Source organism: Astyanax mexicanus, chromosome 14 (assembly GCF_023375975.1).
Source record: "Astyanax mexicanus isolate ESR-SI-001 chromosome 14, AstMex3_surface, whole genome shotgun sequence".
In the NCBI taxonomy this organism is placed as follows: Eukaryota; Metazoa; Chordata; class Actinopteri; order Characiformes; family Acestrorhamphidae; genus Astyanax; species Astyanax mexicanus.
The window spans coordinates 49,211,114-49,226,313 of record NC_064421.1 but is presented as its reverse complement, the minus strand read 5'-3'; the positions used below and the strand labels follow the sequence as shown (position 1 = coordinate 49,226,313).

General features: G+C 34.8%; 1 protein-coding gene across 1 annotated transcript; it reads right to left on the bottom strand.

Moving 5' to 3' along the window:
• Positions 1–7,430: 7,430 nt before the first annotated feature.
• Positions 7,431–12,257, bottom strand: c14h1orf115 (chromosome 14 C1orf115 homolog). The gene is made up of 2 exons (XM_007237179.4): positions 11,882–12,257; positions 7,431–9,312 (listed from the first exon to the last, which is right to left on the bottom strand). Exons 1-2 carry the CDS (start codon positions 12,206–12,208, stop codon positions 9,181–9,183), a joined length of 459 nt encoding a protein of 152 aa, XP_007237241.2. The 5' UTR covers positions 12,209–12,257; the 3' UTR covers positions 7,431–9,180.
• Positions 12,258–15,200: the final 2,943 nt, after the last annotated feature.

The following is a 15,200-nucleotide window of genomic DNA, read 5'->3' as shown; positions in this document are numbered from 1 at the left end:
TAAAACCATAAAGTCTTTACAAATAATCTCCAGATGAGCCCAACTGACCTGTGCTACAGTTTTTTCACTGGAAAGTTTCATCAGGATGGATGGAAGGGGTAATGTAGATCCTATGAGCTGGTTTAAAGGGAATTAATTGATGGGACAGATCTTGTGGCATATTAAATTGTTTATCTTTATTTATAAGGTGTGATTATGTAAATTACATGGTTTGTTGCTGTAATTTACCTCTTTGTCTCACTGAGTCTCACCTCCCGCTTCACTTCGCTCTGCAGAAAAAGAGCTGCAGATTTCTGTTCTCTGTTCAGATATTCGGTACCCCCCCCTCCCGACAGCCAATCCCCTCCCTGTCACTGAGAGGCGCAGAGCCAAGGTAAAGGTACAGACCCACATCCAGGGTTCTGCTCCGAGCGTATTTATGTTTACTCAGAGCTCTCATGCTTTAACACTTCATCAGATAACTCTTTAATGAGCCGCTGCTGTAAATATACGTGTGGAAACAGAGCGTGGAGGTTTCTGGTATTGTATGGATACATGATGTTCTTTCCAAGCTCTGAAATAGCAAACGTTTTTTTTTCTATTTTATCTTCTCAACTTTCATTATGCTGGCAGATGTGTACACGTGTTATTCTGCTGCCATATCAATGCAAATAAAGTACATTTTAATACACATTATTTGTCCATGTATCTTTATAGACACCTGGACATTTATCTGAAGAATCATCATTTAATCTTCTGCAGTGACAACAAACTGGATTAAGATGTTGGAAAGTTAATGTGAGGATCGCAGTCCTCAACAATAGCATTAGTGGGGTCAGGGAGTGTGTGTGTGTGTGTGTGTGTGGGGGGGGGGGGGGTCCGATAGGGTCCGATAACTGGGCTACAGTTGAGGTAGAGTGGGTCACACCGTTTCCGCATATGAGAGATATCCAGTTCTTCCAATCCATAGTTCAATAAGATGTTCCTCTTTTTGACAAGGTTTAGGAGTGTGCTTAAAGAAGTTTTTGACCATTCTTTAAGAAGTACATTTGTGAGGCCAGACACTGATGTTGGACGAGAAGGTCTGGTTCATCAGGTTCATCCCAATGGTGTTGTATAGAGTTGAGGTCAGGACAGAGTGTGCAGAGCGGTTCTTCCACACCCAAATCACCAGATCATCCATTCTTTACAGTGCTTGTTTTGTGCTCTGGTGAGTAGAAGTCATGTTGGAACAGGAAAGGGCCGTCCCAAACTGTTCCCGCAAAGTTAGGAGCATAATATTGTGCAGAATCTCTCGATTTGTTAAAACATTAATGATTACTTTCACTGAAGCTCAGCGGTCAAGAACAACCTCACACCATAATCCCTCCATAATCCCTCCTCCACCAAACTTTATACTCGGCACAATGCGGTCAGAAGTACCGCTAAACTCAGAAATGATTCCAGCGGCATATTTAGTGAAATATTTACTGTGAGGAAATTTCACACCTGGACTTGTTGCACAGGTGGCATCATATCACGGTTTCACACTGAAAACTGTGAAAGTGGTTCTTGGTTTTACACACCTGTGACCATAGAAGTAATTGTAACACCTGAATTTCAGTAAAGTTCTGTCAGTAAAGTGTATGATGAGGTCCAATGCTTAAATTAGAGCAGTGGCTCATAGAAATCAGATAATATAGTGCTTTTTAAATGTGACAATAACAATGTCATTATTTTATCTGGATGGTGTTACTGTCCTTCGTGTCCTCTGTTTCTGTTGCTTGCTGATTCAAATTTATTTCAGTTAGAAAAGTTACTCAACAATAAATCACATGATTATTAATTACAGTATTTATTATAATTCTGTAATATAATTATTTTCTGTAATTAATATAAAACTATTATTATTGATGAACTGTAATTAGAAAAGACGGGTTTGATCTGAGGATGCTGATGGTTTAAGTCAGTGGGGTTTCTCGTGACTGAGCTCAGGTCAGTTGCTGGGTGGTTTCACAGGGTGACGTGAGGCTAATCTCCTATAAGTGTTTGATGTTTCTGATCCTCTTTAGCCTCCCGATCAGAGACGGATCAAATTGACACACAGACTTAAAGAGATTCTGTGATTCTGTACTTAAAACACCCAGAACAGGATTTCCTCCTCTAAACACCGAACACACAGATATTAAACCAACGCCTGAATATAAATACTGCCCATATAGTGAAGAGTCTCTGAGCAATGTCTGTGTGTGTGTGAGCATGTGTGTGTGTGTGTGTATATTTAAGTGCTATCAATAAAATGTTAATAAAATAAAATAAAAGGCATTAAATAAAAAATTAAGCAAGATCAAGTTACCATACTGTTTGAGTCATCATCATCATCATCATCATCATCATCATCAGTCAGTTAATAAAGTAAACATAATGTAAAACTTAATGTTGCTTAATGGAATCTGAAATGATCCAAAGAGGACAAAGTTACAGGATTACATAATGTTTAAAGTATCTGATGAGGGATGATGTCAGCGAGTGAAATCAGTGGTGATCTGTTGATGTTGGACGACGGCCTGGTTAAAGTTTGTGTTTATCAGTATCACTATAAAGGTTATTGACCCGAACTGATACGCTAAAAAAATAAAAAAAATTCACAACATTTTATTTCCCCATCTCAGACGCGAGGATTTGAGTCTCAGTGTAAATAAACACTCTGAACTCAGATCAGCTGTAGCTTTAAAGTGATGATTGTTTGGTATTTATGAGCCCGAAGTGTGAAAACATTCCTCACACTATTACACCCCTTTCACCAGCCCAGACTAGTGATACAGGACAGGCCGGGTTCACAGATTCATCACCAGCTGTTTTTCTTTCAGAATTCGAGATTGATCAGACGAGGCTGCTGTTTTTCAGTCTTCAGTGTTCTGGATTTGCTCAGTGTAGCTTCAGCTCTCTGCTCTGCAGGTGTTTTTACCTTTTTTTATTTTACTGTGGCAAAAATCTTGCCAATGGCTGAATTTCAGCTACTTAGAACCAACTAAATAACTACTTTAGCATTTGCACAAGGAGGTAATTATCCTGCTAAAATTAAGATGAAAGTTTTGGCATTAGCTAGCTATGTTGCTAATCAGCTAGTTCTTTGAATCATATAAAAGGACTTTTTGAAATTTCTAAAAAAATCTCAATCTCTTTTACCACATTAGTGCAGATATTAAAAAACATGTTTATTTAATTAGAATGTTTTTTTGTCATGGCTTTTTTTGGACTTAAATAACACCAAACAGGAAGTGCTGTGATGTCACCTCCTGCTAATTTGGAGGACCTAAACAACACTATTATTACTGCCCTCCTTCCAAAAATACAGGGAAATACCAGCATTAAAACTTTTAAATTGTTTAACCCCTTATACTATAAAAATGTTTAATTAAGCCATTTCAAACTTAGAAATCTGTATGTATTTTTCTGGTGCATGGCTGTATTGGAGATACCTTCGCTTGGGTTTTTCAGGTTTTTATATAATTTTATATAATGTTTGGCTACCTGGTTACAGTGTTGTGGGTCATAAGAGCAAGTTACATTTTTCTTTATTGTAAAGTGTGATCTTTTCCATGGTAAATAGGCTGGCAGATGGGCAGCAGAGTGATTTCATTCTGTATATAGAAACAAAAATGCAAGCTAAACTCAACCAATCAAGTTTAATCGATAGCCAAACTGAGTAACAAACAATAACTGTAACAACAAAGAGGAAGAAAGAACACTGGATATCCTGTTCTTCACTCCTCTTTAAGTATGAACTGAACATTTTAAAGAGAAGGTAGCCTTGGTGTGGGAGTGAGGGATACACCAAGAACAGATCAGGAAGATGTTCTTTTTGTTTGATTTACTAATAAATGTTAAGTAAACTTTATCTTATTGATTGTGTGTTTTATTTTTTCAGTTGTGTAATACTATATAAACTTTAATTGAGTGCAAATTGTTTTCTCAGCTCTATTGAGTTTTTTTTAACGAGATCTTAATTTTGCTCCTACAGCTTGAAAAATATGATACACTTGGTTTTAAAGGACTGTTTAATATATTTACCACACTTTAGGCAGGACTGTTATCAGTGTGGAAATATGTGATCTTCTCCGGGGGAATATTTTCCCAGTGAGGTTTAACCACAGTATGTGTGTTTTTACTGTGAGCTGATTAAAATGTTGCTGAACTAATGTTTGCACAACTGCAATGATTTGGCTAAATCGCATCCATGTGATAAAAAAGTGTGTTCATGTTACAGTGCATTATCATCATCAGTACAGCAGTAATTTAAATAAATCCTGCCAGTATGAAATATAGATTCAATTCAGCTTATAAAATACAATAAGTGCACTGATATAAATGCTGTAAAATTAAGACCTGGAATCAAATCTTTTTGAAAAGTTTCCATTTTCTCTCTATTTATCTAGGCCAATTCAGCTGTATATCCCCCATCACTAGTGATGCCCCAACACCAGGGGGATGAAGACCAGCACACGCCTCGACGATACATGTGAAGTGAACTTTTTGAACTGCTGCTGATGCTGTAGCATTGCCGATTAGCATCACAGCACTAACGCTCGGAGAAAAGCATAGCAACTCGGTTCTGATACATCAGCTCACAGACGCAGCCTTGTGCTGATCCACATCACCCTAGGAGTGATGAGGGGAAAGAGAGAGCGCCATCTACTGTACCCACCCAGAGACAGCAAGATCAACTGTGCTCTCTCGGGGCTCCGGCAGCTGATGTCAAGCTTATTCAAAAAAAATTATTAAGAAAAATTTGCTCACCCCATTGAAGCAAATGTCTAGTTTTTGCCAATTGATTTTTTGTAGTGTGTCCTAAACCTTAAGAGGAGAGACATTACTGAGCTCTTTTACTTAGAAGACATTTGATCTCAGATTTATGTCTCTTCATCTTTCCATTTGATCTCATTGTTTTCTTGAAGAAACTACAGAGACTTTAATGAGATCTTTATTATGACATTTTTACTTTTTATAAATGTATTAACAAACAAGATCCTAATATCGGAATAAATTTGATCAGCTGTTATTTAAATTAATAATAAAAGCTGGTAAGCATTTTTGCAACAATGAGTGAGAAGCGCTGGTAGAGCCTTCGCTGGTAGAGCCTTCGCTGGCAGAGCCGTCGCTGGTAGAGCCGTCTCTCCAGAATGGAAATTTTACAAGAGAATAAATAAACCTGTAATGAGGTTTAATGCAAAAATTATTCCAAATCATTTTGACTGTTCCTTTTGGTCCTTTCATCATGACTCAACATAAAGAACTGCCGATTTTTTTTTATTAATTAGGTTAAATGTATGTACACTATACATCCATCCACATTTCTGAAACTCTGAAACTCTAAAACTGTTTGTATTTGCATGTATAACTTATTCAAACAGTTCTTAAATGTGTCCTGAACAGGACCTTATCACAGGACCTTATCACAGGACCTTATTACAGGACCTTATCACAGGACCTTATCACAGGACCGCTGGTCTTGGAAAGTGTGATTAGTGAAGGAGGTGAGTTTCCTCTCGGCTGGTCTGAGATCAGAGTGAAGAGCAGTAAGTGTTTACACTGATTTCTCTGCTTTATTTAGTGGAACACAGCTGCAGCTCGCTGGTCATATAGAGAGAATGATTTTAGAATTAAAGGTGAAATCCTCTTTAATAAATGAATCACTGCCCTTCAGGAGAGAGAAAGTCCTGAATAAACTCATAAACTCTATCAGGACACAGATCACACAGTAAACTTACATCCTGCACCAACACCCTCTAATAAATACAATCAGAGACCATTTCCTAGATTTCTGATAACAGTTCTGCAGATTAATCACTGGATTAATCACTGGATTAATCACTGGCTTCCTTTTTTATTTTTTTAAAAATCTATAATATCATAATGAATATAAATGTCACATTTTCCCATGATATGAACTGTACCATGACAAGGATACAAAATATTGAAACACCTATAGCCCCGTCCACAACACCAATTAAATGGCTTAAGACGTCCGAATACACTCAAATAACTTACACACTTCTACATACTGTTATAAGCTCATACATACAGTTATAAACACTGGTTTTAGAAGAAATGTTTTTTTACAAACTTTTTTAGGTTTTATGTGTGTATATGTTGTTAGGTTTATATGATGAAATGTGTTTTCATGTGTAGGTGTTACATTTATTCACATCATCTAATTGCTATCATTTACAAAGCATAATATATAATACTGAAATAAAAAGCGTCGTAATTAAAGTTATGATGAAACAGTACACTGAATTACTGTGTGCAGTTTGTAATGTGGGTAAAGTGTTTGTGGGTAATGGAGGGATGAAACTCGTCAGGTATCAGAGAGGTTTGATGTAACGGATGGAAATGAAAACGCAGGAAAATCCCAGGCTGATTCTGACCTGAGCTTCTATACAATCTAAATATGAATAAATAAATAAAAACTTTACGGCCTAGAAAACATCAGAAACACGGGGGAGGAAGCATGATGCAAATACAGACACACACACACACACACACACGCACACGCACACTCTAAACCTTAAATTCTTTACAGCACTGCCACAGTTCGTCACATCTGTGTGGACTAAACGTGAATTAAACATGGATCTGGCCTTTCATTAAACATCTTAGAACTGCCCCCTGCCCCCATCCTGTTTTTACCATACTGTTTACATTTTATTCCTGATCTTCCCGTCCTGATCACAGTAATCCACTTTAATTTCTCTTTCATCAGTCAACAGAACATTATTCTAAAAGGATTAAGGTTTATTAAGGTTATTTAATTATTTATTAAGGCTTATTAAGGTGATTCTGCGAAATGTGAAGTGAGCCTTTATGTCCCTCTTGGCCAGCAGTGTTTTACCTGGCAGCTCTCCCATAAATACCATTATTTCATACTCTTTATAATAAAATAATTAGTGCAGATTTTATCTGGGCTCCTGGAGGAATTTTGGATGGTTTATCTCCTCTGGGTAAAACCAGTTTACAAAGTCTATGACCTTTAAGAATGACTTTATTTGATCCTCCATCTTTCCAAACAGAAGAGAAGCATCTCAGACTCTTCTCTGTTTCTGACGCCACAGTGATTTAAAAACTTAATTTCTGTCCAGCAGAAGATCCAGATCTTTCAGAAACACTTACTTTACTTTTCCAGTTATCAAATACTTACTTAAACACATAATGCCTTACTTTGATTTATACGGCATTAGAGTCAATTTAATGTGGCACTGGTTTTACATTTATAATGAATAGACCAATAGAAATGCCCCAGTGATAATATATATATATATATATATATATATATATATATATCTTTATCTTCCTCTAAAGGTTTTTTTAAAGATCTGAAACATTATGTGACAAAACTGCAAAAAGTGCATAACAGTGTTCATATATAACATATTCTAAAGTTAGGCTTATTTAAAAAAGGCAGACTGTAATGAGAACTGTCACAAAATAAAGTTTATTATTTATTTGAACACATTTTCTACAATATTAGAATCAGACAAGCATTAACATGCAAAGACAACATGTGACTCTAAAACACTGCAATATATCGTCTATATTGAAAACTATATGATCTATTCCCAAATTATATCTTATTTCACAATTCATTATTTCACTACCATCAAACACGACCATTCACATTTTATATCCTACTGAGGGTCTCTGTTTTCTGACACAATACTGCCACCTGATGGTAAATAATAAAAATCAGAACTAATCCACATTATAAAGTTTCAGATTAATTATAAACACAGATTATTATTCTACTTATTGTCTGTATATATATTAATACATTCATTGCAGAATATTTACAGAAGCTTGTAAAAAAAAAAAAAAGAAACTTGTAAAAAAACAGTGTGGGTGTCCAGTATAATCGTGCAATATATTTTAATGTCAAACACATTTTTCATTCAATTTGTGCATTTCCTGCTTTGTTGAAATAAAAAAACAGTGAAATTATCAAGAATCCTCCTTTTTAAAGCAATAAAATGAGTGCAACCGCAAACAAGTTCTAATTATTACATTAAAACTCTGACTGATCATGAAATGTATTTTTTTGTATTTTAACAATTCCAATATCAAGCATTTAGGAAATATTCATCAAATGATCACAAATACCACTTTCATTAATACACGTATTTATGTATTAAATACATAATATCAGCATCAACCTCCTAAATACTTTATTTTTTTTTCACTTTCTTTACCTGCTGCCATAAAACCACCTTTTACTAACTAAAGCTTTCAAACATCATCACACTTTTAATAAAACATTCTTTACATATTGTGACCATTTCCTTTTGCAATAATTCAATTAATTAAACATGTAAACACTGAAGGCATGTATGTGGACAAGTATTTTGTTTTTTTTATCATTAAAGTAAATATAGAATAATTCATAGTAGATACAGAATTGTGCGTCATAAAAATTAAAAAAGGTCAATATATACAAAATGCAACTAAAGGTTAAGGAGCTAAGAACTAATACTCTAAAAAGAACCTCCCACTGTCGATCTTAGTGGTGGAAATCTCATGATTTGAGGGGTTTTCAGCCAATAAATCATATAATAATATAATAATAAACACTATAATGTGGAGATGATGCCCAGCAATGATCATCTAAAGCAGCTTCAGAATAAAAAATACCTTCAAGTTCTGAAAAGAGCAGGAAACAGAAATTCTGATCTGATCTGGAGACGAGTTAAAAACAGAAGCGCTGAACTCTGGGAGTTTATCTTCTAGCTCTGATCAGCAGATTAAAGTACATTAAGGCCATCAGCACACTGAAGGTCATTAAACTGATTAAAGAGCTCAGTATTCGGGACGATGTTTCAGATTAAGATGCTCTTATTTATAAACATAATAAAGATGATCTTTCAGCTTCAGAAGAAGTCATGAGCTGGAAACAAATAGGAAAAGAAAAGGTGATTATAGATCTGATTCTACAAGCTGTTTTATTTCACATACATTATTCTCAGACTCTCAGGCTCTTCTCTTACAGATAAACTGAATGTTTACGGTGGAGAATAAGCTAAAACCCGACCGTGTGGTTCATTCAGATCAGTCCCAGCAGAGCTTCAGCTGAATCATTAGATTAGATTATCAGCAGGTACTGGACTTTTATCGAGTTATAAAAAGTAAAAGATGAAGAGAGGTCAGTCTGGAGTCAGAACCCGTTTATTATCAGGGTCGTGTTCTGTGAGCCTCAGGAACCAGAGTGGTCGCTGCGCTCAGAGGACCCGAATACGCTGAGCTGAAGTTCTGCAGTCCAACAATCAGACACTTCCAGCTGTAGCGCAGAGCTTTACCCACATTCTAAGAAAAAACAGAGAAAAATCCAGTTACACACAATTTAATATCTGTTACAACCTGCTATAAAATGTATTATATTGGAATATTTTCTGTTAAATAAAGTGTGGAGAGTGCACTTTACGCAATAACAGTTCTGTTTCATATCCATATTCTTTATGTAATTTTAAACAATTTATGCAAACAGTCTAAGAGAATGCACACAAAAATATCTTGTAATAAGTGATTTTAAATACAGAACACACACACACACACATATATATATAGTAAAAGAAAAGTAAAGAAAAAGCTTCTTATCTCTGCAGTAAGTGTTTATTAGCTCAGTTAAACACTACATTAAAGCATTACAATAAATACAAACAGCAATTTTATAAAAAGCAGATCTTTTACAGCCCAATTTACCTTAAAACATCTCTCCTCCTCATCTGAGTTTAATAGAGTTATTTCTAGTTCTCATCATATTAATCAAATTGGTAAATTTGGTAAATGTGGTAAATCAGGTGAGCTGCTGACGGAACTGAACATGAGGAGCATCCAGGAGAAATCTGGAATTGCACTTTGTTCTTCAGCTCGGCTCACAGAATAAAACATATTTATAGTTAAAAATGAGAATTCCTTGTTATGTTTTACTGTATTTATGTTTATTTGCATCTGTTCAAATCATATGTGCTGATTTTTTCAGGTAAAAACACTTTTATATAATAATAATAATAATTATTATTATTATTATTATTATTATTATTATTATTATTATTATTTAATGTTCTGCACTGTAGATTAATACTAAACTCATCCAAAATATGAAGAAAAACATATAGAATTATTTAGTAAACAAAAGTAAACTTAGGTAGCTTGTTTAGATGATCAGTTCTGAACATCTCTGCTGGATTTTCTCAGTCAGTTTTATGAGGTAGAGTCTCCTGGAATTCAGGCTTTCAGTTAACAGCTGTGCTGAACTCATCAAGAGTTAATTACTTGAATTTCTTGTCTCTTAATATAAAGTGTTTGAGAGCATCAGTTAAAGTAAAGTAGTGAAGAGGTAGAGTTACAGGTATACAGTGGATAGTGAATATTTGAGTAATGTTCTAATCCAGATTATGACAAACAACAACTACTCAACTAAATAAAAAAATGAAGGTCAGTCAATCAGAAAAAAAGAATTTCAAGAACTTTAAAGGTATCCTTAAGTGCAGTCACTACAAAGACCATTAAAAAAGAGTTACCAGCCTCAGAAACCACAAGTTAACAAACAGCTCAAACTGTATTTTAGTTTGTTTAACACTGTTTTTAAGTTACTACATGATTCATTATGTGTTCCTTCATAATCTGATAGATCACTTTACTATTCATTTACATTAATTTTGAAAGGTAATGTACATTGTGCAGCCCTACTATAGAGTATCTTTATTAACTGCATAAGTACATTTAAGTGCACTAAACTACAAACACAATCTGCCCTCAAAATGTATAAATTAAGGTATATTTATCTCTCCAGAAAAAATGAGTATATGTACTTCTCTGTACTGAATAAAGCAAAAAAGCACTGGTGTTTTTAGCATGGGAGATTTTTGTTTCCTACTGAGAAAGTTTTATAACACACTGAGTAAAGGTCACCAGAACAGGGCTGAGGAGGTGCATAACTCAGAGGATTAGTCTAATGTGGAAATATCCACAGTAAAACTCTACCTAGACCCATACAAATATTAATTATACAATTTTAATACATGCAATTTCCTCAGGTCTGTGTAACTTTGTTTTTTTTTATGTACTATGGACATACGACCCATTCTTATATTGCAGATATATTTCACGTACGGACATTTTTAACTAATCAGTCAACTCTGTTTTCCGGCGTGTAGTTTCATTAGTTTATATCAAACGTAGTTAAGAGAGATGATCAAAACGTCTCCAAGATCTAATTTAATTTGTTCAATCAAAATAACTAAAACTGTAAATAAACAGAAGCGCTTTACTCACTAAAATAAACAGTTTTTAAATGAGAAATCTGTGTAGATTAACATTCAGCGCTCGTTTAACTTAAACTTAAAATGTTTTTATTTTTTATTTTAAGAATTAAAGTTTTGTTTATTTGAGTAAAATAAAAAATAATCCTCAGTCACACAGTGCCGGTGTTTTGCCGAGTTGTGCTACCCATCGATATGTGCTACTGAGCGGCTCTGCGCATGCGAAAACTCTCATTTTTTACAGTTTTCATGTGTTTTTTTTCTAGAGGTGGAATAAAGGAAAAATCCATCCCAGGGTTTTGTACCAACCGCCCGGCGGCACAGCAGCAGCTCTGCTCACCCAGTTCAGCGCAGGCAGTCAGTACAAAAACCTGATGTGGATTTTTACTTTCTTGACCTGGATTACCCACCTCTACTTATACTGCCTTAACTTTATTCTGATACAGCGATTTAGATGATTCAAAAATATTACCGAGACTTTTACCGCTAAAAACATGTTTTATTTTTTGTATTTTTCTATATTTTTAAATACAGCAGGGCAGCAGAACTCTGTTATACAGCGCTGGATAAGTGTAGTAAACTCTTGGGTCTAAAGGTGAGGAGAAACATACTTTCCTGAACTTCTTTAATTTCTGCCGCTGTTTCTTCTTCTCTCTCTGGGTCTCCGGGTCCGGGTCCGGGTCGGGGGTCCGGTCCTCCTGCAGGGGCTGGTACCGGTCGGGCAGCAGAGCTATATGAACCAGTTTAGATGATTTTTTGTATTTTTTGGAGGATCTGTTTTCTCTCAGACTGTTATTACTGCACTCCGCTCTCTGATCACTCCTTCTCTCACTCCTCTGATCACTCCTCTCACTCTCCTCCTCACTCTCTATAATCTGGGTCTGGTCCTCCTGGTTTCTGGATCTCCTGGATCTGCGGAGCTTCGTCTCGCGGGTCATTCTGTACCTGTTTCTCTCTGAGCGGCAGGTGAGAAGTTGTTCGCGGCTCAGCGCGCGCGCATGCGCAGTACAGGGCTGGAGTTTCTGCTGAGAGAAACTTGTAAAAAAGTTGTAAAAAGTCTGATTTCTGTTTTTATTCTGTTTTATAGAGAGCACATTTAGGGAGCCTCCTAACATTTTCTACCTTTAATTTTCTGAAGTTATTTAGTATTTGTACTTTTATTACTTTTCACCCCTGTACACACTAATACATCTAAAAAACATTAGAATTTCATTGAAAAGTTAGTTTATTTCAGTAATTCAGTTGAAAATGTGAAACGCATATATTATATACATGTATTAAACACAGACTGATCTATTTTAAGTGTTTATTTATTTTATTGTTGATTATTGATTATGGCTTACAGCCAATGAAAACCCAAAAATCAGTGTCTCAGAAAATTAAAATATTATATATTCAATTGGTACTAATTGGTACTTGTGTCAGTGTGGGCAGTGTGCCAAGTCCTACTGGAAAATGAAATCCACATCTCCACATCAAGTTGTTTTCAGCAGAGGGAAGCATGAAGTGCTGTAAGATTTTGTGGAAAAACAAAACTGCACTGACTTTAGACTTGATCATAAAACACAGTGGATCAACACCAGCAGATGATATGTCTCTCTAAACCATCACTGATTGGAAACTTTACTTTTAGCATTAGTTTTTAGTTAATTTGTTGTCCTTAAAAGAAAACATGGCATTTTGTACCATTTGTGGTTATTGACTGAACCTGAGGAGATTAAATGACAAAAATAAAAGTAAAAAAAAGCCGTGTTCTAAAACTATTAGCTCCACCTGCGCACCTAAAATCTGATGTAACATAACGGTCAATTAGCAAAAACTGTGGCCAGGTAACTAGTGCGCACCAGTCTTATATAGCGTGTTGTGTAGAGTGACCTCAGCTGTACTACATTTATTGTTTTTAACCCTCTTTAAAAATGCATTGTTGTTTGGTAGAGTTATTACTTGGGGTTAATTTTTTTTTTTTACTGCAATTAACTTTGTATGGAGTTTAGAGTCTGGAGGTGAATGGTACACACATATTCTACTACACACATTATTTTATATTTTTGAAATGTGAAGAAATATGTTTTGTAAAATGAGACGGTTTGTAGGTATTAAATCATTAACAGACTTCTGTCAGCCAGAGAGGAAGGGGGTAAAAACTACCATCATAATATTTACTCAATAGTTTAGAAATGGTTCTGAGGGGTTTTCTGGGACAGAACTCCACTGATGTGCACTAAACTCACTGAATATAATTATATTTTGCTTTAAAAAGACTAATCATACTGACTAATGTTTATACAGATCTGATGAGGAAGTAAAAAGATTAGGAGAAAAGTTAGAAGAAGTTTAGAGGAGCAGACTGAGACAGCTGACCGGTTTTACATCAGGTTAAATGAAGTCCAGAGAGATTACAGGAGATAACAGTACAGAACTGCACGTAATGTTAATGCTAAGGTGCTTAATCACTTTTTATTACTGAACAAAGTTTGCATCCAGTCAGAGTTAACTTGGTCAAAGTTCATCCTGTTTGTGCAGGACAGTCAGATTCAGTGTGTTTGTGAAACAGGGTGGAGTTTAATCCAGAGCAGAATGAGACCAAATGCTGGATTTAATTTAATCTGTATTATTTATATTATATTATTCCGTTACACTGAATGTATTTCAGATAAAACAGGCTTTAGGGTAAATCACAGGTTATATATTGGGTAAAATTACAGGTTATATATTAGGTTATATCACAGGCGTGATCAAAACACTGGCGTCACTGTGCTGCTTTTAACCCGGTTTTGCTGCATCTAAACACGGTTTAGAAATCCCTAAAGTATACTTGATTATGAGGATCAGTGAGTGACGACCTGTTTACTGAACAAACATCCACTTTTTAGAATAACCGTGAGCATTATGTACAGCCCTGAGCCCCACAAACCAAAACACCAAACCAAAACACCAAACTAAAACACCAAACCAAAACACTTTTTTGTATCAGCTGTTATTAATGATGTTTAATTAGAGAAACACTTTAATAACTGATCAGTTATTATACAGTGTAATAATATAAATGTTGGGTGAATTCTGGGTAAAGGAGTGATGAGGATGAGGAAGCTGGATTTGACCCATAATTCACTATAACTCCACCTCTTTCCCCCCAGTTAGAAAACACATGAATTTCTATATTTAAAATTTAATATCACTGTCACTTAAAAACCTCAAATCTCAAAATGTAAATCTGGAAGGTGTTCTTGAAACTGTATCATAATTTCATGATGAATAGGCCAATAGAAATGCTCCATGATGAAGAAATCAATTTTTCTTTGATTTCTCTTATAATAGTGTTAAATTTATTTTTAATTTGTAAAATTTTTGTACAAAAATGCAGTTAAATACAATAAAGGGCATTTTTGTAAACTTAAAACCAAATGACCTACTTTATTTATATATCCTAATTTTTTTTATCTTTATCCCACCAGAAACGCTGCACTTTAGCCCAATAAACAAAATTTAATTTGTGTTTGAATTTATGTATAAAAGATAAATACAGTTGTACATTAATTATATTTAAGGTATTGGATCACATTCTGAACAGGGAGAGGAATGGTCACACTTTGATCATAATTTATTCAATAATTAATTTCATGTATCTGATTGATTGACTGTATTTTACTCTCAATTTAATTCTGATATAAAAAATTGAGTGTATTAACATTCCTTCAATAATCTCATTATAATCAGGTTTCTGCAGCTGTCTGATTATTTAAATGGTCATGTGAACAGAATAAATCTAGTCTCAGTAATTGGATTTCTCATGAATATTCTTGCTCTAAATTCTCAATACTCTTTCAGTTTTCATTAAAAATATCAAAGGTCCCATTTTATAATAAGTGTCTTTAATAACTGTGTAATTACACATTATCCATGCATGTAATTACAGTGTAATAACAGTGT